The sequence below is a fragment of the Balaenoptera physalus genome, assembly GCF_965194825.1.
Source record: "Balaenoptera physalus genome assembly, chromosome: 11".
NCBI classification, from domain to species: Eukaryota; Metazoa; Chordata; class Mammalia; order Artiodactyla; family Balaenopteridae; genus Balaenoptera; species Balaenoptera physalus.
In genome coordinates, this window is record NC_138896.1 from 8,507,204 (window position 1) to 8,531,330 (window position 24,127).

General features: G+C 43.9%; 1 protein-coding gene across 2 annotated transcripts in view; it reads right to left on the minus strand.

Moving 5' to 3' along the window:
- The window catches only part of NEDD9 (neural precursor cell expressed, developmentally down-regulated 9), a 112,835-nt gene that overhangs the window by 42,544 nt on the left and 46,164 nt on the right, over positions 1-24,127 (minus strand). The window contains exon 1 of one of the 2 annotated variants that reach the window (XM_082413282.1): positions 2,754-2,945. The exons of the other annotated variant lie outside the window; for it this stretch is intronic. Coding sequence (XP_082269408.1) covers positions 2,754-2,765 — 12 coding nt within the window. The 5' untranslated portion in view covers positions 2,766-2,945. Of the gene's footprint in view, positions 1-2,753; positions 2,946-24,127 lie in introns of those variants that run through there. 2 annotated transcript variants of the gene reach the window in all.

Below are 24,127 nucleotides of genomic sequence, written 5' to 3' on the forward strand. Positions count from 1 at the left end.
CTCGTCGCAACTAGAGAAAGCCTGCGCGCAGCAACGAAGACCCAACGCAGCCAAAAATAATAAATAAATAAATTTATATAAAAAAAATCTTAAGAGTGGCTGGATTATAAGTCTCTCAGTGAGCATTTTTAAGTCTGACTGTGCTAAATTTATAGTGTTTAGAGCAATATAGTGTCTAAAAGGTAATTCCTGACTCCAGGATTTTACAATCTAATAATTATCTGGTTTTACTACCTAAGTGGCTCGAATTAAACAACACTACCAAACATGCATTTCACTTTGCTTTGTAGAGTTACTGTCTTAAAAAACAAAAAAAAAAGAATCTATTCTGCAGGAGTACTTTTTTTTGAGTTCTTATGATTTATTCAATAAGCACGAAAGGTCTTTTATATAATTGTTACCTTGATGTGCAGGAATACTGTAGATGACACAGAGTCTTAAACTTCCTGGGAGAAGAAAACACCAGTCACACAGCACATTTTAGGGAGGTCACAAAGAGTTCTTTCTTTAACAGTGGTTTAAAGTCACAAGTTCTGGAGCCAGATCACCTTGGTTCAAATCCCAGGTCTGCCACTTTTTAGCTGTGTGGCTTTGGATAAAGTACTTAGCCTCTCTTTGCCACAATTTCCACATTTGAAAATGAGTATAAAGTATTAACACCACCTCATGGAGTTAATTGGAGATTTAAATATGGAATCCTGTATTGTCATGGTGAGTCTTAAGAAATGTTATTTATCACTTGTCTACCTTTGTGCCACCTCCTCTACTTAAAATTACAAAATCCTCTCCTGAAATAAAGTCCATTATTAACTTGAGAGAAAATAGGCTTTATAAGAAAGGGAAAGTAGATTGCTTCAGCTATTGGTTCCTTTTATAGTCACCACAAGGTGTCAATCTGTCATTTGGTTAGTTGGGGAAGTCAGTAGTTTTGATGGTGAAGATGTGCACAAGCTAATAAAAATCATACATTTACAACACTTGGCAGGGTGTTCGACACTGGTAAGACCCGGCAGAGAGGCAGGTTTTCCCCATGAATGGCAACCACAGTTCACAGCATCAGCTGCCATGATGTTTTCTTTCCACAAAAGTAAAAAACTAAACATGATGAGGTCACTGAATAAAAGTGACTTTAGACTTTGTCACTTTTGTCACTTCCCAGATTGCGGCACTCAACGTTAAAAACAGCCATTTATACTTTCCAATAATAAATGTAGGAACGTATTTTCTCTTTTTTTCCCCTTCAAGCTGGTTTTTATGAAACTAAAGGCATTCACAATAGGCAGAAGAGGGGCAAAGATTCACTGAAGGCTAAGTAATATCTGGTGATAGGACATTATGATATCCTATCACTGTTCAAAATAAGGGAACTGTGGAAATACGGGTGAACCATTTCAAGAAAGAGCGCTTTCCTGCCAGGTAGAAGGATTTGTTTCTGGGTGCATCCTAAAGTCAAAAATATTAAGAATCTTCAGGATTATCCATTCCCCTGATCTCTCCTATTGAGGTAGAAAATGGAAAGCTGATAGTACAGTGATAACTGATACCTCTGCCTTCAGAGAGTTCTAACCTTTCCAAGGAGAACTATAACTCATGCATCACAATAGAGACTTTCAACAGTTAGATTTAGAGCTACTGAACAAGATTTATAGCTTTTGAATAACAGATTTATCACTGAGGTTAGCCAGTGGCTATTAGCCAGAACTGAGTATTTACAACCTCACATTAAAAAAGGATGAGCCAGAACCTAGGTAATTTGGAAAGAAAGCAAAGTAGCTCTCAGCTAGCACAATCTTGAAGGTCAGACAGGTAATTCAAATTGCCAATCCCAAAGCATAACCACCTTGCCTAAACGCGTTTTAATAACAGCATGTTTGTTTAAATGCACTGGTACTGTATCTATTCTAAAACACACGCATTCATCCTCCAAGCAAAATTCATATCCAATCCCTTGCAGTCTGCTCTGAATAGGGCCTCTGGAAGCTGCTTGCCTGGTTAGATGGGGGCAACTTAGACAAAAGGGGATATTCTAAATAAGTTATAATCCTTTTGCCGAGAATAAACACACAAAGGTGCGAAATGCATGGGAAAATATGCTGCTGAGTGTCTGACACTACTATGAGTTTCAGGGACGATAAGCTCGCTGGAGCCTTCAGACCCTCAGTCCATTCAAACGCCAATGAAAGTGTTTTCAAGAAATGGCAAGTACTCATTGGTTCTGAATCCAATGTCATTTATGGATGTCAAAATTCTCCATCATCAGCTGTATAAGGGTACCTGGGGCTTTGAACTTCTCCCACTAAAAGTACATATGGCAAACTGCTTCCCGAAGCAAACGCTTTAAAGCAAAGGCTGAAAACTGCTTGAAGAGCCAGGCTGAGAGGCTCAGCTGTTCTGATTCCTCTCTTACTACGTCTCCCGGGACAGTGGCGGCCAGGCCCGGGCGCGGAGTGCTGAGCTAAGGCGCGCTCCGCTTGGAGTTAAGACACCCTCTGATCTACAGTGGCCACTGCAGCTCCGCCAGACTTTCAGGGGAGGTGGACCGGGTGTGCTGTGAGCTCCCGGCGTGGGTCTTAGAGGCTGGATCTCTGCCTGCCTGCTTGTATGCCAAGCCCAGTGACTGAGACCCATCTCAGAACAGAACACAATCGGGAACAGTAGGGGTCCCTGCAGAGGAGCTGTCCTGCAGAGGACACACGGACACACACACACACACACACACACACGGAAACCTTCTGTAAAAGGCACTCTCTTACCTTATACTTCATCTCGGCAGCGGTGAATCGAGGCGTTTTCCTACACTAGTTAGACTGCATTAAGCACTGGCGTGTCCGCCGCTCCATCTAGCGCTGGGCTAAATGAAAGTGAGAACGGCCCGGCTGCAGCCAGTTGTCAGCGCAGCACGGAGCTCCGGCACCGCTACGCCCGCCGAGCCTCTGAGCTCACTGTTTTGATTGAGGCAGGCCGAGCACGGAGCTCATTTGCATACCGCCCCGCCATTGGCTAGTGGGCCAAGGTAATACGGACGCTCCGCCCACCCTTAACTCCTGAAAACTGACAAAGAACTTGTAATGTGATCATTTCTTTTTACATTGTCAGAAAGGGTGGAAAATAAAGTCAGGAACCTTCCCGAACCTTACTCCACCCCCACCCCCAAAACCCCTGGAAAAGGAGATAAATTCTTTTTAAGCTTAACCCAAATTTTAAAGAAATGGAATTCAGAAAGCAGTCTGACAGTCGCGCTTCCTGTGACCTAGCAACTCCTTCATAAACCCATTTCATTTCAAAGCCGTTCACCTCACAATCTCTACATGAAACAAACTCGGGGAACAAAAGGTTTTCTGTCTCCGGGCCCCTTTTTACTAACTACCCCTGCTGATATCTCTCTCTCTCTTTCTCTCCTCCCTCCCCTCCCCTTTCTTGCGGCTGTTTGCTTTTTTTGTTCTTTTCAATGTTCAAAGTACTTGCAATGTCAGTCTGCAAGGAGCCAGAATACAATTCTCCCTCAGTGAAAAGGAACTTGGTAGCTCAGGCACCAGGGGTTCCCTGGCCGGCTTCTCACGAGGGCCTCACAGAGTTGAGTGTCAGCCACATTCAGAGACCTTCTCTGGTTTTGCTGAGGATAAAGGTTAGCTGTGACCTCTTAGATGGGGCTGGCCAGTGCACGCCCTATACATCATCACTGTTCACCAAGTACTGTGTTCTTTGATGGCTGGCATTTCTAGCTCCAGCTTTGAACACTGCAGTTTTTCCTTCTGACCTCTCTCTTGAAGATGACCCATTAACCCACCAACACTTATTATCCAGGGAACAAAAAATGCCCACTGTTTGACGAGCCTAATTTAAAAAACTCAGTCTTTTCCCAGTGAAGCACAGAACATTTGGTTCAACTTCATGCTTTCTATAGAGAGAGAGGATCACCCCGGAGAGAACAGAAATGGTCACCTTCAGCAACTCTTCTGAGGGATGGAGCAGTGAGGGGAAAATTCCGTTTCATGGGACCTCAGGATTGAGACTCGGTGAGTGCAGACAATAGCTGTCCCCGAATGGGAAGGACTCCTACCAGACTACACGACTTGGATGGAAAAATCAGCCTTTTTCTCCTGACTGGGTTGGATCAGAATCAGTTTGATTTTTTTTCCTTCCCAATTCCCAATGGATTAAAATTCTACTTTTATGGGGCTTCCCTGGTGACGCAGTGGTTAAGAATCCACCTGCCAATGCAGAGGACACGGGTTCGAGCCCTGGTCCGGGAAGATCCCACATGCCGCGGAGCAACGCAGCCCATGCGCCACAACTACTGAGCCTGTGCTCTAGAGCCCGTGAGCCGCAACTACTGAAGCCCGTGCACCTAGAGCCCGTGCTCCGCAACAAGAGAAGCCACGGCAATGAGAAGCCCGCGCACAGCAACGAAGACCCAATGCAGCCAAAAATAAAAAAAACAAAGCAAAACAAAAAATAAATAAATTTATTAAAAAAAAATTCTACTTTTATGATCTAAGCAAAAAGAACAGGAGAGCAACTGTCCTACAAAAGTGGTTTCCAGATACAGGGCTCAGAGTTTAGATCACAGTTTAATGTGGCACCTATTCCCTGGACAGGACCCTGCCGCCCCAACCAAGGTGGTCATAGTGAGGTTGACACAAGGTTTGGGACCTCCACTCTACCTCTCTCCCTCATTTAGCCTTAGAGTGAAAATGAGCCTGAGTGATTTTGCAAGGTCCTTCTGAATACACGTTAAGCATGCCACATATTACACTGCAAGGATCTTCCTAAGGGTCCCACAGACTTATGTGAGAGTCTAGCTGGCAGGAAATTGTTTTTGGTGTCTGCCTGGATAAGTCAAAGGCCTTCTCATCTGTAAGGTGAGTCTTGTGGCCTCCAGGAGATCTAGATAACATTCCTTTGGCTTCCTAAGCAGTAAAGCTGAATCCGCCTTCTGTTTTGTTTGATGAGTACCACTGAATAGTGAACACTATCTCACCCCTTTTTAATGCTTTCAAAGAGTTTCCCAAAGCATATGCTAGGGCTTTTTCTTTCTCTAGGTAAAAGCTTAATTCACACCACGTGGCTCTCCTACTTTCCTGTTTCTGTCCTGTACAGAATATACCTGAAAACCTACCTGAAGTTTATTTCAAGGTGGTTTGGGTCGTTGTAATTGTTAGTAATATAGAGAAAAGCATGAGGGTGGTGGAGTCAGGTAAACGTGTGTTAGAATCTCAACAAATTTCTAACTTCCTAATTTTGGTGTCCTGAAGTGTAAAATAGACAATAATATCAACCTGCTAGTGTTATAATGAGGATTAAATGAGCTAATGTGGATAGAAGTTAATAGTATTTGGCACATAGTAAGACCTTAGTAAATGATGGCTTATTAGTATTATTACATTATTATTATTTTAATATTAAATTTATTATACATTATTTTATTACTATATCATATAACATTAACATCCTATATCATTATAATATTGTTATATGATATAAATTAATTTTAAATTATCATGTTAATTGTAACTATTATCACTATTAGACTATTATTGATATTATAAGTGTGGTGGGCATTCAGAAAAAGATGGAGGAATCCCCCCATCTCTGTGCCATCCTCTCACTGAGCAGCTTTCTAATTTAACAAATATCAATTCAGAACCAACCACGTGCCACAGCTGTTCTAGGTAGGGAGAATACAACAACAGCCCAGTTAAAGGTCTTACCCTCACAAAGCTTACAGTCTAGTAGGAGTGGAGGACAATAATTAAAGGAATATATAGTACAGTTTTGGTGTGGTAGATGCCATGAAGAAAAATTAAGCAGGAAAAATTGCTAGAGGAAAACAGACCAAGGTGGGTGAGGAGAGTCTTATTTTAGAGCGAGTGGTCATGTAAGGCCCTCTAAGGAGGTAATATTGAAGCAGGAATCTGAACAACATGAGGGAACCACTCAAAGATCTGGGGAAAGAACGTTCCAGACAGAGGAAGTGACCCATGGGAAGGGCCCGAGATACAAGTGAGCTTGGTGTATTTAAGAACAGGATGCCCAGAGAGGGGTACCCAGGGGACGGAGGGAGAGAGGGGTACCCAGGGGACGGAGGGAGAGAGGGGTACCCAGGGGACGGAGGGAGAGAGGGAGGTGGCAGCCATTTGGATTTGCTCCTGAGTGTGACAGGAAGTCATGGGAATGTTTTGAGCAGGGAATGATATGATCTATTTCTCTGTTTTTACCCTTGGTTTGTTTAAACACTCAGGGACAGTAGACTACTAGTTAAAAAATATTGAGCTCTTTCTTAATGAAGCTGACATAATGCTGATAGCTGTTACTTTATTCGTGTCATCTGCTGTGTTTCCTTCAGAACCCTTTGGGGAAACACAAATGCTCTCCATGAATACAGAAGCAGCACCACCACCACCCCCCCCATCTATCACCTGACCTTCCGGATGAAAAGATACTGTTTAAACTGTGCTATATAAACACTGTCGATTGGTTTATGTAGCCAGCCTAATGCTCCCATGGGTGACCTCATAAAACGGGTCAGGACCCCAGGGCTCGGACACTAGCCTGTGCTCAGCAGCACTCTCTTGGCCTCCCCAGACGCCCGTGCAGGCCAGAGGAAGGGAAATGGCACGGAGGCCATCCAAACCATTTTCCAGCTGCCACTGGGCACTGGTGTGGATACAGCAAAAAATCAGAGAGGATGCTAGAGGGAAGGGATTCTTCCACCCACAATTTAGGAGAAGCCCATGTGGCCGCTCGCTGAGAGTGAAGGGGAAAGTCAGAGCCTGCGAGGGCAGGAAGCAACCTTGGGAATCATCCAGTCCAGCCCCTGGTAGAGAGGACGGAGCTGCTGCTCTGGGGGTGCCCTGCCCGGGGGCCACCAGGTTAGATCCTAACCACAGACAGTGCTTTAGGTCAGTCCTCTGTACCTCCTGTCTGATTTATTCCAGCCATTCCTTTTAGTTACCCTGCTTGAAATTTCTCCTTGTTCTGGTCTATGTTCCACATTGCTACCTGCTTAGTTTCTGGAATACAGAGCTGATCACGTTACTACTATGTTTAAAGACCTCCAGGAACACTCCAATGCCTTAAAAACAGGATCCACACGCTTTGGGCTGGACTATAATCGGATCCCACCCTTGCTTTCTGGCCTCATCTCACCTCCCCTCGCAACCCACATCCCACACTGTAGCCACACATTGGGGCGCGGTGGAGGGGCGAACTCACTGAATCCAAGACGCTTGTACAGTCCTGACTTTGCACGGACGGGTCCTTCTGCCCAGAATGTCCTCCCTTCACTCTTCTGTTATCAAGCCCAGTGCCAACACTCACTCTTTTGTGCTTCCTTGTCTACACCCCCAACCCTGCCCACCTCGTCTTTTCAGAACGAATCCCTCCCTCCCTGTACTATGCCCCTATTGTACTTGGACCAGGGCCCTAGCACAAGGCTCGCCACATGGTATCATGATGATTTGTTGATGTCTGTTTCCCCAGCTTCCAGGTGAGCTGGTATCTTGTTCAACTCTGTGTGCCCTGCAGGCTTATACCTTATAGAAGCTTAAATGCTTTCTGAATGAATGAGTAAGAGGACCCGCGCATCTTCAAAGGACTTGTGTAATCTTGAGGTTCTGCCTGTTGCTTAGGAAGGCAGTGGGGAAACTCGTGGTTGAGGGCGGGAGTGCCGTTTACATTTATTAGACCTGGAGCTAGGATGCACCTCTCCAGAACCAGCTCAAGGCCTGTTGCCAGTCCTGGCTCTTGGACACAGGTCAGTCAGATAACTACGGCTTGTGGGCCGCCTGTTTTTATATGACCTACGAGCTAAGAATAGCTTTTACATTTATAAATGGTTGGAACAAAATCTAAAGAAGGATAATATTTCATGAGATGTCTATAAATAAAGTTTTATTGGAACAGGCGCACCCATTCATTTACACGTTGTCTGTGAGCTGCACCAGCAGACTTGAGCAGCTGCGACAGAGGTGGTTAAACACTGAAAAGCCGAAAAAATGTATTATCTGGTCCTCCATGGAACAAGTTTGCTGACTCATGCTCCAGAAGAGTGCAAGATATATCCATCCCTGAGTTCAGATAAGTATAGATTCTGCCACATCCACAGAGAAACAACATAGAAATACCCACTCTAGAGCCATGTTTTACCATTTTTAGTTCGATACCAATTTCAAAAAAAATCTTCATTATAACAAAGTTATTGCAAAAAAATAATCCGAGGCAGCAACTTTTCAATTCTACAGGTCTCCAGAAACGTCCCCAAACGAAGATGAGCCATGGAGAGTTTTCTCCTTCAGTCCACTGGCTCATTCAGGTACCAGGCCCTGTGCTGGGCCGTCACAAACATCATTTCTCTTAATATTCATCTAACAAGCCTAACGAGGTGGGTCGTAGTGTTCTAGTTTTACACGTCACAAAACTGAGACTCGGAGAGGTTTCCACAACTTGCACAAAGGTCCAGGCCAGGGAGTGGCAGGTCTGGCATGTGAACCCAGGCTTTCTGGCTCCCGGGTCTGTGTGCTACATGGCTGCAAGGCTTCCTCTGGGTGCCTTCATTATCTGAGCCCCCATTTGTCAGTTCGATAAATTAGCATCTCTACCCTAGTGGCACTAAGCCTACCTGAGGAACACGTATTGCTCTGGAGTCGTGACTAAGGCTAATAGTGCGCACGCACACACACACACACACACACACACACACACACATCTTACTCACTCATACTTTCAAGCCTGTGTGTGTGTGTGTGTGCGTGTGGTCCCTCTTGCCTAGACTGCCTTCCTTTCATCTTCTGCTTACCTAAATCTCGTTTTCCCCCCAGTTTGCGCCGCATCTCCTGCGTGGATCCTTTTCTAGAAAATCTCTCCATTGTTGATTCCTCCACTGCCCACCCCCGCACCCCCTGTGTCTTTCATCACCTATGGCCTAGGTCAGGGCTTCCCAAATCTGAGCTCCTTTAAAAACCAGTTGTGGATGCTTCGGCTTCTCCCCTTTAAGTTGGATTCCGCAGGCCTTGGAATCTACACATGAGGAAAGATCCTCATAGGATTCTGTATACAGCGTTTTGTGTGTGGTATATCATTTAGTGCTTAGTTATTGCATTGTACGGTTTCACCCGTGAGGGTGCCTCCCCCAGAGTGAGATTTAAAACAACTTGTAGGAGAGGATCCTGTCTTTCCTTCTGTCATATCCCCCTCTGCACCTGTGTAGGTAACCGCCTCGCATCTATGTCTTCTCAAAGCCTTCTGCCTTGTCGACACGCCCAGCCTTCATCGATGTCAATATGAAAGAAATAAGCCACTTTTCAGCAGGCAGGGGAAGAACACCTCTCACTCTACGCAATCGCCCTCGTGTATCTGTTGAGCGGGTCGAGCTCTTGGAATGAATGAAAGTCTGTTATTAGAGAGACGCTCAGAACAGTCTCCAGGCTTCTTCATGTGTGTGGGGTGGAGCTTTCACTCACTTTCCCTCCACTCCTATTTTGGCACAAGAGACCTCATGAAGGCCACCCAAAGCCCACCCATCTTCCCCGCTTTTCACAGCAGTGTCCTAGGAAGAATATCTGTTTTCTGAAAGAGTTGTTAAAAGCACTGTTTCAACGTTAAGTTTCTGCAGATGGAGGGTGGTGTTTACTAAAAAGGCTGTTGACTCATGATCCTTGAATTACTTCTGCTTTGGTTCCTCCCTGACTTATTTCTTGTTTTCGCTCAATGACGAGCCACCTGGGGTGAGGTGGGGCTCTAAAGAGATTAGCAGTGGTTCCTCCAGACCTCTCTTCACCCTCACGCATGACATGTGGATTCCCACACTGTGAAGCCTTTACAAGGTCTGACTGCCCCTTTTCACTCAGTCACGTTTGTAAGTGTGTCACTGTCACCATCTTTTTAAAAGTCCACCACCCTCTCCCCCTTCCCACTGCCCTCTGCCATCCATCCCAGACTCTACGAGGTGGCTTTTAATTTTATCAAGGGTGAAGTGCTAACATTGAGTGTCTTAGGGCCCTCTGAGTCCTTGGTAAACCATGCAAGAATACATGTAATACTGTGTCACTAACATGCTACAAAGACTCCTGTAAATGGGGCGATTGTTGGCAATAACTTGACTTGATTTTTGAAAAACTTGTGCAGCTGTAAAGTTTCTGATGATATATATATACACCTACATACTACTGATATTATAACTTTAGAATACTTAATTACTACCTTTTCCCCCCACAAAGGACTTAAAAAACGTAACTGATTAAATTATATGTCGAGTAAATCCACTCAAATCTAGTGAAATATGACAAGCATTTGTGAGGCGCCATCTTAGCATTTAGTGTTTTCTTTACATGAAGGATTTGGGGAAGTTAACTTAGGGGTGAAGTAATAAGAAAAGTTAGAAACACGTAATAAAGATTTATGTTTATTCATCATCATAAATGTGCAAAGGCTTAGATTGCTACTATTTATATGTAACCAGCTGGGCAAAGGAATGAAGTTCAGTAGAACAGAAGGAGTTTTTAACAGTAAAATTGTGCAGGCTGCTGGCAAACGCTCCCTCCTGTTTTCTCCACCCTGAGGTGTTCTATTATTGCACGCTTTAGTTTGTCCAAATAAACAATTTGTTATATGAAACTGTCATGGAAATCTCTTCTGCTGGTAGAAAGTTGGACTGTGGGTTTTTACAAAGGTCAAGGTGATCTGCCAAGACCAAATAAGCAGGAGTGCCGTGACTGGACGGAAGATGGCCTCTACTCTTCTGAAGGCAGGGTCCAGCACAGTGATATTGCTACACGATATGTATTAAATAAGCAGTGACAAAGGCGCCATGGTTTCCTTCTTGGTAACTTTTGTTCTTCCTTTGTGTATTCTTAAATTTGAAAAGTCTTCCTGACCCCTCCTCGCATACGTAGCACATCACCCTCTAGAAGGCAGGACGTGAGATCATGGCGCGTTATGCTAGAGCTTTGCCATCCCCTTCGCACTCTCCACTCTTTGCTACCATCCAGGTGGAATGAGCGGAGAGATTTATGGACTGCGTGCCCTAAATTCCCGGATGGGGCTAGATGTTCTGTTTCCAATCCGCTCCTGAGCTTTACCATTCTCCAGACACACGGGCCGCTAAAAGTCACCCTCCCCATCTGGCATCCAGCGTGACTCCAGGGTGGAGGTGGGTGGGGAAGAAAAGGGGGGGCGGTGTTTCAAACCCCCAATAGTCACTTAACTGGAGGCACAGGGTAAACCATTTCTTTAGGGTTTGGAGATGCATTTTCCCGCCTGGGGCCCAACGAGAGCCCGCTGACCCAGTCCTTCAAGAGCCCCTGCCTTCTGTCCCCCACCGCCCTCATCAGCTGAGGCCAGTGGATGTCCAGCAGGCCCTGTCCCAGGGCATCCGGCCCGTCTGAGCAGCCCAGGCGGCCGCCAGCTGGCGCTGATGAGGGAGTCGAAGGAATCTGAGTAATGCAGGGCCTGGGGTCGGAGTGGGGAGGGCAAGACGGTAGGAATGTGATGTGGGAACGCAGCACACCCGGCGCTGCTGAATCCAAGCTTTTGAAGAGTTTGATTCATTTTAGAAAGCAAACAAAGCACTCCAGCTATCAGCAATCTTTTATTTTGTCTGCCAGAGGAATGCCTTTCCAGCGTGGGCCGGAGACTGGGCGGCTGTGGAGACACCAGCGTCCACCCTTGGCTTGCCGAGCGCGTGTGGACGGTGCATTCCTTCCTGCCCACTGAAGCTGGGAAATAAAGAGCAGCTCTCTCCTCTGTAAGGAGAGCCGAAGAGGAGCCCAGCTAACGAGCAAGCACAGGACTTAAAGGCTCACTCACGCACAGCACTGAGGTTTACAGATGTTAAGTATGAGTTGCCTTAATTTGCTTAAGTCCTGGCACCCTGTGATTTAGACCAGAAGATGTAGACAAGGGTGGGGAGGCTTTCTTGAACTTTGATGCCTGCGGTTCTCATGACTCATGCTGTAACCAGCCTGTGGAGCTTCTGGTCATAGGAAGGGTCGAGGGTCGGGAGAAGCAGCAAGGTCACGGTCCTCCTGTCCCTAGAAGGTGGAGGCTACGTGCTTCTCACCTTTAGATTTTCCCATCTCAGACTCGCTCTCTATCTTCTAAAGCCAACCCCTGTGCAGTCAGCTCACCAGGAAAAAAAATCTTCCCTCCTTACCCGACAGCTCTGTGCTTTTTAGCGTCCCCTCTCAAACCCACCCCGGGACTTAGCTCCCCACCTCTCCCTTCTCCCATTCCCACCCCTGATCTTTCCCATCCTGCTCTCTAAAAGAACGTTTCGGCCTTCCTCATCCTAAACACAGATCCGCGGTTCTTTGTTCAAAAACCTGGAGGCCAGACGAGTTGTGGAATTCAGAATATTTCAGCCTTTAGAAACAGATTTCGTGTCTATATGGCATGCTACAAAACTCCCAGTGGGACCTGGGCCAGCATCCCGCACGCAGACTCATTCAGATTTCAGCAGATGTGTGCATATTCATACCACGGTGGGTAAATGAAGACTATGCATCACCTTGGGCCAATCCAGTCAGGTTTTGCTGCCAAATGAGTCATGAAAGAACTCTAGATTTTTATGCTTTGTAATCGTGGGTGAACGACCCTGGACCACTACCACACTCTCCAGTTCCTCAGGACTCCCCTCTGACAGCTCTCCTTCCCCCAGCACCACACCAAGCGCTCTGCTCTCTCTTTTCCTTGCCACCATCTGCCAGTGAGCTGCGCAGTCCTGGCCGGCCCCTCCTCTGCCGTCCTCTCCAGCCACCTCCATCCCGGGCAGTGTAGCCCAAGCTCCCCACTGTAAAGGACCAGCGTTTTCCATTCCTGAGCCATCACGCACCACTTAAAAATACATTACTAGGGGCTTCCCCGGTGGCACAGTGGTTAAGAATCTGCCTGCTAGGGCTGCCCTGGTGGCGCAGTGGTTGAGAGTCTGCCTGCTAATGCAGGGCACACGGGTTCGGGCCCTGGTCTGGGAGGATCCCACATGCCGCGGAGCAACTAGGCCCGTGAGCCACAACTACTGAGCCTGTGCGTCTGGAGCCTGTGCTCCGCAACGAGAGAGGCCACGATAGTGAGAGGCCCGCGCACCGCGATGAAGAGTGGCCCCCACTTGCCACGACTAGAGAAAGCCCTCGCACAGAAACGAAGACCCAACACAGCCATAAATAAATTAAAAAATTAAAAAAATAAAAAAAAGAATACCGCTAGAGGCTTCTATGCCCCTAGTAAAAACAAAAAACAAAAAAACAAAACATTACTAGGAAAATGCAATGAAAAAGACTTAGGAAATACAAGCCTTGCTTGTTGTTGTTATTATTGAATTCATCTGGTATAAAATAACCCCTAATTGCTGTCAGACTGCAAAGTGCTCACTCTCAGTTTCACTCCCGCTGTGGGCCTGGGCAGCGTGCAGCCCGGGGCGGGTCTGCAGATGGCGTTTTGAGGAGCGCGGCTTGAGATCCTCGTCTTCCTTTGCCCAAGTTGGGGGCTTTCCTCGGTCCTTTGCATCCCCTTGCTCACGACATTCTCCCCCACCCCCTGTCCTGAAACGGCCTCCTCCTTCGGCTTCCACAGCGGTGGGCTCTTCTTACTCCTCAGCCTCTCTCACCGATAGGTGCAGTTGGCCTCCCTGCCCTCGGTATTCGCGGGTTCCGAATCAACGATTCAACCACCCGCAGATGGTGTAGTATTTTCTGTCCAGTGCTGGTTGAATCCACAGATGCAGAGCCCGTGGATGGAGCATCCTCAGATTCTGGTATCCGTGGGAGGGTCCTGCTGAGGATCCCGAGGGACCACTGCATTTTAGTCTTCTTTTCAGGCTGGCTTTCCCCAGGGTTGCATCTTTAGCCCTTTTTCTTCTGCATTTTCTCCTTTATCTATCTTATCCTCTCCAATGACTTCTACTCTCGTTTCTGTGTTGATGACAATCACATCCCCTGACCTGTGCTCTGCGTTCCAAACCCTCATTTCCTCCTGCACCCAAATATTCCAAAGGCTTCTCATCAACTCGTATTCACAGATTGTGACGGTTCATTTTATGTGTCAACCTGGCTAGGCCACAGTACCCAGTTATTTGGTCAAATACTAGTCTCGACTTGCTGTGTAGATATTTTTTAGATGAGAATAACATTTAAATCTGTAGACTCTGAGTAAAGCAGATAAGCTTCCATCATGTGGGTGGGTCTATCTAATCAGTTAAAGGCCTTAAGAGAAAAAAGACTAACGCCCCTCTAGGGAGAAGGAATTCTGCTCCAGATGGCCTTTAGACTGAGCTGCACCATCACCTCTTCTCTGGGTCTACAGCCTGCCAGCCTGCCCTGCAGATTTTGGACTCATCAGCCTCCACAATTATGTGAGCCAATTCCTTAAATCAGTCTCTCTCTGGGCACACACACACACACACACACACACACTCACACACACATCCTATTGGCCTGTTGGTTCTGTTTCTTTGGAGAAACATGACTAATTGGCATATGAACTTCCCATTGAAACTGTGGCTACTTCTAACTATTCTATTTCTATTTATGATGCCACCATTGTCCCAGATGCCTAGAATCAAAAGTTCAAATTGATCTTTTGCTTCTTTTTCCCTCCTCTTCCCACATCCAATCAGCCATGTCAATATTTATGGCATAAATACCCTACTTTCCATTCATCCACGAATGGAGATCCCTAACTACCAGACAGGCCTGGTTTGTCATAGAATGTATCCCCACATTGCCCACAGTGATTGGTCCAAGAAATTGGCATGTGACCCAGAGAGAGTGACTCTGAGATCTTCTTTGAGATTTTTTTTTTTAAGTGACAATTTTTTTTTTAATATCCTTATTGGAGTATAATTGCTTTACGTTGTTGTGTTAGTTGCTGCTGTATAACAAAGTGAATCAGCTATATGTATACATACATCCCCATATCCCCTCCCTCTTGTGTCTCCCTCCCACCCTCCCTATCCCACCCCTCTAGGTGGTCACAAAGCACCGAGTTGATCTCCCTGTGCTATGTGGCTGCTTCCCACTAGCTATCTATTTTACATTTGGTAGTGTATATATGTCCATGCCACTCCCTCACTTCGTCTCAGCTTACCCTTCCCCCTCCCCATGTCCTCAAGTGCATTCTCTATGTCTGCATCTTTATTCCTGTCCTGCCCCTATGTTCTTCAGAAATTTTTTTTTCTTAGATTCCATATATATGTGTTAGCATACGGTATTTGTTTTTCTCTTTCTGACTTACTTCACTCTGTATGTCTAGTTCCATCCACCTCACTACAATTTCGTTTCTTTTTATGGCTGAGTAATATTCCATTGTATATATGTGCCACATCTTCTGTATCCATTCATCTGTCAATGGACACTTAGGTTGCTTCCATGTCCTGGCTATTGTAAATAGTGTTGCAATGAACATTGTGGTACATGACTCTTTTTGAATTATGGTTTTCTCAGGGTATATGCCCAGTAGTGGGATTGCTGGGTCGTATGGTAATTCCATTTTTATTTTTAAGGAAACTCCATACTGTTCTCCATAGAGGCTATATCAATTTACATTCCCACCACCAGTGCAAGAGGGTTCCCTTTTCTCCACACCCTCTCCAGCATTTATTGTTTGTAGATTTTTGGATGATGGCCATTCTGACTGGTGTGAGGTGATACCTCCTTGTAGTTTTGATTTACATTTCTCTAAAGATTAGTGATGTTGAGCATCCTTTCATGGGTTTGTTGGCAATCTGTATATCTTCTTTGGAGAAATGTCTATTTAGGTCTTCTGCCCATTTTTGGACTGGGTTGTTTGTTTTTTTGATATTGAGCTGCATGAGCTGCTTATATATTTTGGAGATTAATCCTCTGTTAGTTGCTTCGTTTGCAAATATTTTCTCCCATTCTGAGGGTTGTCTTTTCATCTTGCTTACAGTTTGCTTTGCTGTGCAAAAGCTTTTAATTTTCATTAGGTCCCATTTGTTTATTTTTGTTTTTATTTCCATTTCTCTAGGAGGTTGGTCAAAAAGGATCTTGCTGTGGTTTATGTCACAGAGTGTTCTGCCTATGTTTTCCTCGAAGATTTTTATAGTGTCTGGCCTTACATTTAGGTCTTCAATCCATTTTGGGTTTATTTTTGTGTATGGTGTTAGGGAGTGTGCTAATTTCATTCTTTTACAGGTAGCTGTCCAGTTTTCCCAGCACTGCTTATTGAAGAGTCTATCTTTTCTCCATTGAATATTCTTGCCTCCTTTATCAAAGATAAGGTGACCATATGTGCGTGGGTTTATCTCTGGGCTTTCTATCCTGTTCCATTGATCTATATTTCCGTTTTTGTGCCAGTACCATACTGTCTTGATTACTGTAGCTTTGTAGTATAGTTTGAAGTCAGGGCGCCTGATTCCTCCAGCTCCATTTTTCTTTCTCAAGATTGCTTTGGCTATTCGGGGTCTTTTGTGTTTCCATACAAATTGTGAAATTTCTTGTTCTAGTTCTGTGAAAAATGCCACTGGTAGTTTGATAGGGATTGCATTGAATCTGTAGATTGCTTTCGGTAGTGTAGTCATTTTCACAATGTTGATTCTTCCAATCCAAGAACATGGTATATCTCTCAATCTGTTTGTATCATCTTTAATTTCTTTCATCAGTGTCTTATAGCTTTCTGCATACAGGCCTTTTGTCTCCTTAGGTAGGTTTATTCCTAGGTATTTTATTCTTTTTGTTGCAATGGTAAATGGGAGTGCTTCCTTAATTTGTCTTTCAGATTTTTCATCCTTAGTGTATAGGAATGCAAGAGATTTCTGTGCATTAATTTTGTATCCTGCTACTTTACCAAATTCATTGATTAGTTCTAGTAGTTTTCTGGTAGCATCTTTAGGATTCTCTACATATAGTATGATGTCATCTGCAAACAGTGACAGTTTTACTTCTTCTTTTCTGATTTGGATTCCTTTTATTTCTTTTTCATCTCTGATTGCTGTGGCTAAAACTTCCAAAACTATGTTGAATAATAGTGGTGAGAGTGGACAACCTTGTCTTGTTCCTGATCTTAGTGGAAATGGTTTCAGTTTTTCACCATTGAGAACGATGTTGGCTGTGGGTTTGTCATATATGGCCTTTATTATGTTGAGGTAGGTTCCCTCTATGCCTACTTTCTGGAGAATTTTTATCATAAATAGGTGTTGAATTTTTTCAAAAGCCTTTTCGGCATCTATTGAGATGATCCTATGGTTTTTCTCCTTCAATTTGTTAATATGGTGTATCACGTTGATTGATTTGCATATGTTGAAGAATCCTTGCATTCCTGGGATAAACCCCACTTGATCATCGTGTATGATCCTTTTAATGTGCTGCTGGATTCTGTTTGCTAGTATTTTGTTGAGGATTTTTGCATCTAGGTTCATCAGTGATATTGGCCTGTAGTTTTCTTTCTTTGTGACATCCTTGTCTGGTTTTGGTATCAGGGTGATGGTGGCCTCGTAGAATGAGTTTGGGAGTGTTCCTGCCTCTGCTATATTTTGGCAGAGTTTGAGAAGGATAGGTGTTAGCTCTTCTCTAAATGTTTGATAGAATTCTCCTGTGAAGCCATCTGGTCCTGTGCTTTTGTTTGTTGGAAGATTTTTAATCACAGTCTCAATTTTTGTGCTTGTGATTGGTCTGTTTATATTTTCTATTTCTTCCTGATTCATTCTCGGAAGGTTGTGCTTTTCTAAGAATTTGTCCATTTCTTCCAGGTTGTCCATTTTATTGGCATATAGTTGCTTGTAGTAATCTCTCATGATCCTTTGTATTTCTGCAGTGTCAGTTGTTACTTCTCCTTTTTCATTTCTAACTCTGTTGATTTGAGTCTTCTCCCTCTTTTTCTTGATGAGTCTGGCTAATGGTTTATCAACTTTGTTTATCTTCTCAAAGAACCAGCTTTTAGTTTTATTGATCTTTGCTATCGTTTCCTTCATTTCTTTTTCATTTATTTTTGATCTGATCTTTATGATTTCTTTCCTTCTGCTAACTTTGGGGTTTTTAAATTTTTCTTTGTCTAATTGCTTCAGGTTGTTTATTTGAGATTTTTCTTGTTTCTTGAGGTAGTATTGTATTGCTATAAACTTCCCTGTTAGAACTGTTTTTGCTGCATCCCATAGGTTTTGGGTCATCGTGTTTTCATTGTCATTTGTTTCTAGGTATTTTTGGATTTCCTCTTTGAGTTCTTCAGTGATCACTTCGTTATTAAGTAGTGTATTGTGTAGCCTCCATGTGTTTGTATTTTTTACAGATTTTTTCCTGTAATTGATATCTAGTCTCATAGCATTGTGGTCGGAAAAGATATTTGATACGATTTCAATTTTCTTAAATTTACCAAGGCTTGATTTGTGACCCAAGATATGACCTATCCTGGAGAATGTACCATGAGCACTTGAGAAGAAAGTGTATTCTGTTGTTTTTGGATGGAATGTCCTATAAATATCAGTTAAGTCCATCTTGTTTAATGTATCATTTAAAGCTTGTGTTTCCTTATTTATTTTCATTTTGGTTGATCTGTCCATTGGTGAAAGTGGGGTGTTAAAGTCCCCTACTATTATTGTGTTACTGTTGATTTCCCCTTTTATGGCTGTTAGCATTTGCCTTATGTATTGAGGTACTCCTCTGTTGGGTGCATAAATATTTACAACTGTTAAATTTTCTTCTTGGATTGATCCCTTGATCATTATGTAGTGTCCTTCTTTGTCTCTTGTAATAGTCTTTATTTCAAAGTCTATTTTGTCTGATATGAGAATTCCTACTCCAGCTTTCTTTTGATTTCCATTTGCATGGAATATCTTTTTCCATCCCCTCACTTTCAGTCTGTATGTGTCCCTAGGTCTGAAGTAGGTCTCTTGTAGACAGCATATATAGGGGTCTTGTTTTTGTATCCTTTCAGCCAGTCTGTGTCTTTTGGTTGGAGCATTTAATCCATTTACATTTAAGGTAATTATCGATATGTATGTTCCTGTTACCATTTTCTTAATTGTTCTGGATTTGTGTTTGTAGGTCTTTTCCTTCTCTTGTGTTTCCTGCCTAGAGAAGTTCCTTTAGCATTTGTTGTAAAGCTGGTTTGGTGGTGCTGAATTCTCTTAGCTTTTGCTTATCTGTAAAGGTTTTAATTCCTCTGTTGAATCTGAATGAGATCCTTGCTGGCTAGAGTAATCTTGGATGTAGGTTTTTCCCTTTCATCACTTTAAATATGTCCTGCCACTCACTTCTGGCCGGCAGAGTTTCTGCTGAAAGATCAGCTGTTAACCTTATGGGGATTCCCTTGTATGTTATTTGTTGCTTTTCCCTTGCTGCTTTTAATTTTTTTTTTTTTGTTTTTAATTTTTCTTTTTTAATAAATTTATTTATTTATTTATTTATGGCTGCGTTGGGTCTTCGCTGCTGTGCATGGGCTTTCTCTAGTTGCAGTGAGCAGGGGCTACTCTTCCTTGTGGTGTACAGGCTTCTCATTGTGGTGGCTTCTCTTGTTGTGGAGCACGGACTCTAGGCATGCAGGCTTCAGTAGTTGTGGCATGCAGGCTCAGTAGTTGTGGCTCATGAGCTCTAGAGTGCAGGCTCCGTAGTTGTGGTGCATGGGCTCAGTTGCTCTGCGGCATTTGGGAACCTCCTGGACCAGGGCTCGAACCCATGTTCCCTGTATTGGCGGGCGGATCGTTAACCACTGTGCCACCAGGTAAGTCCCTGTATTTAATTTTTGATAGTTTGATTAATATGTGTCTTGGCATGTTTCTCCTTGGATTTATCCTGTATGGAACTCTCTGCACTTCCTGGACTTGACTGACTATTTCCTTTCCCACATTAGGGAAGTTTTCAACTATAATGTCTTCAAATATTTTCTCAGTCCCTTTCTTTTTCTCTTCTTCTTCTGGGACCCCTATAATTCGAATGTTCATGCATTTAATGTTGTCCCAGAAGTCTCTGAGACCGTCCTCAATTCTTTTCCTTCTTTTTTGTTTATTCTGCTCTGTGGTAGTTATTTACACTATTTTATCTTCCAGGTCACTTATTCGTTCTCCTGCCTCAGTTATCCTGCTATTGATTCCTTCTAGAGAATTTTTAATTTCATTTACTGTGTTGTTCATCATTGTTTGTTTGCTCTTTAGTTCTTCTAGGTCCTTGTTAAACGTTTCTTGTATTTTCTCCATTCTATTTCCAAGATTTTGGATCATCTTTACTATCATTACTCTGAATTCTTTTTCAGGTAGACTGCCTATTTCCTCTTCATTTGTTTGGTCTGGTGGGTTTTTACTTTGCTCCTTCATCTGCTGCATATTTCTCTGTCTTCTCATTTTGCTTAACTTACTGTGTTTGGGGTCTCCTTTTTGCAGGCTGCAGGTTCGTAGTTCCCATTGTTTTTGGTGTCTGCCCCCAGTGGGTAAGGTTGGTTCAGTGGCTTGTGTAGGCTTCCTGGTGGAGGGGACTGGTGCCTGTGTTCTTGTGGATGAGGCTGGATCTTGTCTTTCTGGTGGGCAGGACTGCATCCGGTGGTGTGTTTTGGGATGTCTGTGAACTTAGTATGATTTTAGGCAACCTCTCTGCTAATGGGTGGGGTTGTGTTCCTGTCTTGCTAGTTGTTTGGCATGGGGTGTCCAGCACTGGAGCTTGCTGGTCGTTCAGTGGAGCTGGGTCTTAGCATTGAGATGGAGATCTCTGGGAGAGCTTTCACCGATTGATATTACATGGGGCCAGGAGGTCTCTGGTGGGCCAGTGTCCTGAACTCGGTTCTCCCACCTCAGAGGCTCAGGTCTGACACCCGGCCAGAGCACAGAGACACTGTCAGCCACATGGCTGGAGTGCCTTCAGAGTTGGAGAAGCTGGCCTGCAGTGGCTGTCCTTCTTTGCTGCACATTAGAATCACCTACTTCTTCCTTGTTTTGCCCCAAAGGCAGTGTTTCACAGAGAACAACAGTAGCCTTGAAAATAGTCACAGCTCTGAGATGGTTTCTTTTTTTCCTTTGTGCTTAGTTGGGTTTCACTTGCTCACAGTGGGCTACGTGCGGAGGCTTTGCACCCGGCTCTTCTGACCAGAGTTCCTAGTGCGGAATCTTCTTTGAGATTTTATAAATGAAGCTTGGGAAAGAGAGGACACTTCTTTCCTTGGATAATAAATGCAAATGTCTGCATGACAGCGAACATCTCTTCCTCATTGTAGAGAGTGTCCACAGCAAGAGAGAATGAGTCCACACACAAAAGAAGCAAAGATATTTGGAGTGGAGGAATGGCGAGAACTCTGATCCTGTTGTGTGTGCCTCTGGATCCAGCCATGCCTGAACTCTGATCTTAACCCAATTTCTAAAGCAATAAGCACACTTTTCTGCTTAACCTAGTTGGGGTTGAGCTTCTTTCACTTGCAACCACAGTGTCCTGACTAAGCCTCTGCCAAAAAGTACTCTCCTAAAGGGCATGGACTATACCTTATTCATCTGTATCCCCTGTGGCACCACATTTAGGATCTTCTCAGTCTATGTGTTGCACTGAATTCCCAGCTTGTCCTTAAGCTACCAGCTACCTTGTGAAATTGCGTGTGAATGAGAGGAGAGAGAGAAATGAAAGGAAGGAGCATTATTCCTTGGCTCCTATGAAGGCAGAAATAAAATGGAGACTTATGTATTAGGAAAATTCCATTTGGGAATTTGGTGACCCAAATGAGAAGCAGATCTATCCTTTTATTTTAAATTCGTTGATTTAGATACACAGATTTAACAGTGAAAGGAAAAGCAAGGCATAGTTTTACTGCTAAGTGCAGGGTTGCAGTGTTTTGTCTACCTTACCTGGAGATCCGTATAAATATTTATATTACATTTCCTTTGCCAATTAACTTGTACTCGTTAATCACTGCTGAGATCTCATTCATCCCTCCACCAATACTTAACTAATTGCCCAACAGAATGCCAGGCACCATGGGAATTACAAAGATGTATAACACCCAGATGCTGCTCTTACTTCTTAAATACCTATTACGGTAGCAGCCAAAGGGACTTCATGAAGATAAACTTGTATAGAAAAAAAAAGCATGCCGTAAAGTTACGTAAGTTTCTATTTTAAAATCATCTGGTTCTAATTTACTAAATTTAATACTTTAGCGTCAATGCCAAAGTGCTACGTTTGATTTATGGAAATACTTTAGCACATTTTCTATCACACTCTTGTACAATATATTTACTGCTCTTTTGTTATGGTTAGAAAGATTATGGACCTTAAAAAAAGCCCTCTTTACGAGCTTGCTGATATTTTACTATAAAATGCCATAAGATGGAATAAGAAGTCTAGTAAACAATAATATTCACTTAGGAGCATTCCACATGGTTTAGCTTTTTGGGTATATATATATATAAATTTAACAGAGAGGTCCATCTGGAAAATGGATGTTTAAAAACTTTCACTTTAGGCCAAACCACTTCTTTCATGGCAGACAAGTACTTGGGGACAGGACGGGGGAGAGATATTTAAATAGCAGTCATACTACACTGCTAACAAAATAATAATAACGTTAATACCAAAGGATAAAAGGATGCCAGAGACGCAGACTTCCATCACCCCAAAGAGGGAACTTGCAAAATATTCCAGTGAAATGGAATATAAGAATATGGCCATCTGTACCTCTGTTTGGCTTTCCAGGCCCTGAGCTCGACCAGCTTACCTGGCATGGTAGTTTGGCGACTACCCCACGGCATTTTACAGAAAAATCAAGGTCTCGAACCAACCTCTTCACTGAAACCTCCCAGACGTGCTGTGGTTTAGCCAATGAAGTCTGCCCTGAATTTTCAAAGTGGTATTTAAGCCCGTGCATACTCATTTTGCTCCTGCCTTACCCCGGTTTTGCTCGGCTTACAAAGCATGAGAGGTTTTTCACTACACACCCACATAAAATAAGATGGCTGCCTAGGAATTCCCCCTGTGCCTGGCAGCACTGTGCTTGCTTCAAACAAAGAAACCTCATTTCCCTCAGACTTTAGACAACTCTTACAACGAACAACTGCAAAGGCCAGGCCAGTCAAAATGTTTTCATCCCAACAGGCCATCTTCACGTCAGGTTAGAGGACCTCGGATGCAGGTGTTCAAAAGCATCTGAAAGAGTTTTCATCCCAACAGGCCATCTTCACGTCAGGTTAGAGGACCTCGGATGCAGGTGTTCAAAAGCATCTGAAAGAGTTTTCATCCCAACAGGCCATCTTCACGTCAGGTTAGAGGACCTCGGATGCAGGTGTTCGAAGGCATCTGAAAGAGCGATAAGTGACTGCCTGGCTCCAGGGCCCCAGACACCTACATCCGGGGTCCTCCCACGTCAAGACAAGGCTGAATTAGTATCAGAGTAGACCCGTCTACTCTGCCCTGTCCTGCCAGGATTTGCTCTCCCAACTCCTCTGCCCTGGAGGCCAGCCTTCCTATCTCCCCTTGAAAACACCGTAATAAGAAATGAAATTAAAAAGACAACAACAGCAAAGTCAAGACAACACCATGAGCTCTTACTCCTTCTGGGTTCTTCTTTGGAATGTCTCTTATTTCACCTCTTCAAGTTCATCCATTCCTCCCTCATCCTCAGCTTAAGTCTCACCTTCTCCTTGAAACGTACTCCAATCTCTATGGATGAGTCCTTTTCCTGAATTCGTGCTATGCTCACTGTCTGTGCCACCTCATCTAACACGGGCGTCCTGGCGCCGTTGCGTTTGACTTGTGAATCTCTAAGGGTGGTGGCGAGTCCCTCTCGTTTGCATAACAGTTGGTCTTGGAAGTAGGCATCCCCTATCTGACTCAGGCAATTTATTGAGATGCAATTCACATACATGCAATGCACCATTTTAGTGTGTGCTATTCAGTGGTTTTTAGTAGAGTCACAGAATTGTACCACCATCGTCACTAGCTCACTCCAGAACATTTCTGTCACCCCGAAAAGAAACCCCATGCCCATCAGCAGTCGTTCTCCAACTCTCTTCCCCCACCCCTCCCCCCAAATCCCTGGCAACTATAACCCCCATTCTAATTTCTGTCTAGCAATAACAATTTATAACTGACTTCATGTATGTCTTTCTAGTGAAATTCCAAAGGCTAAGACAAACATGAGATTGGCTATGACATTTTTTGTATGCATCTAAAAGGATGGCGTCAGTTGTATGAACACAAGGATACATTTAGTA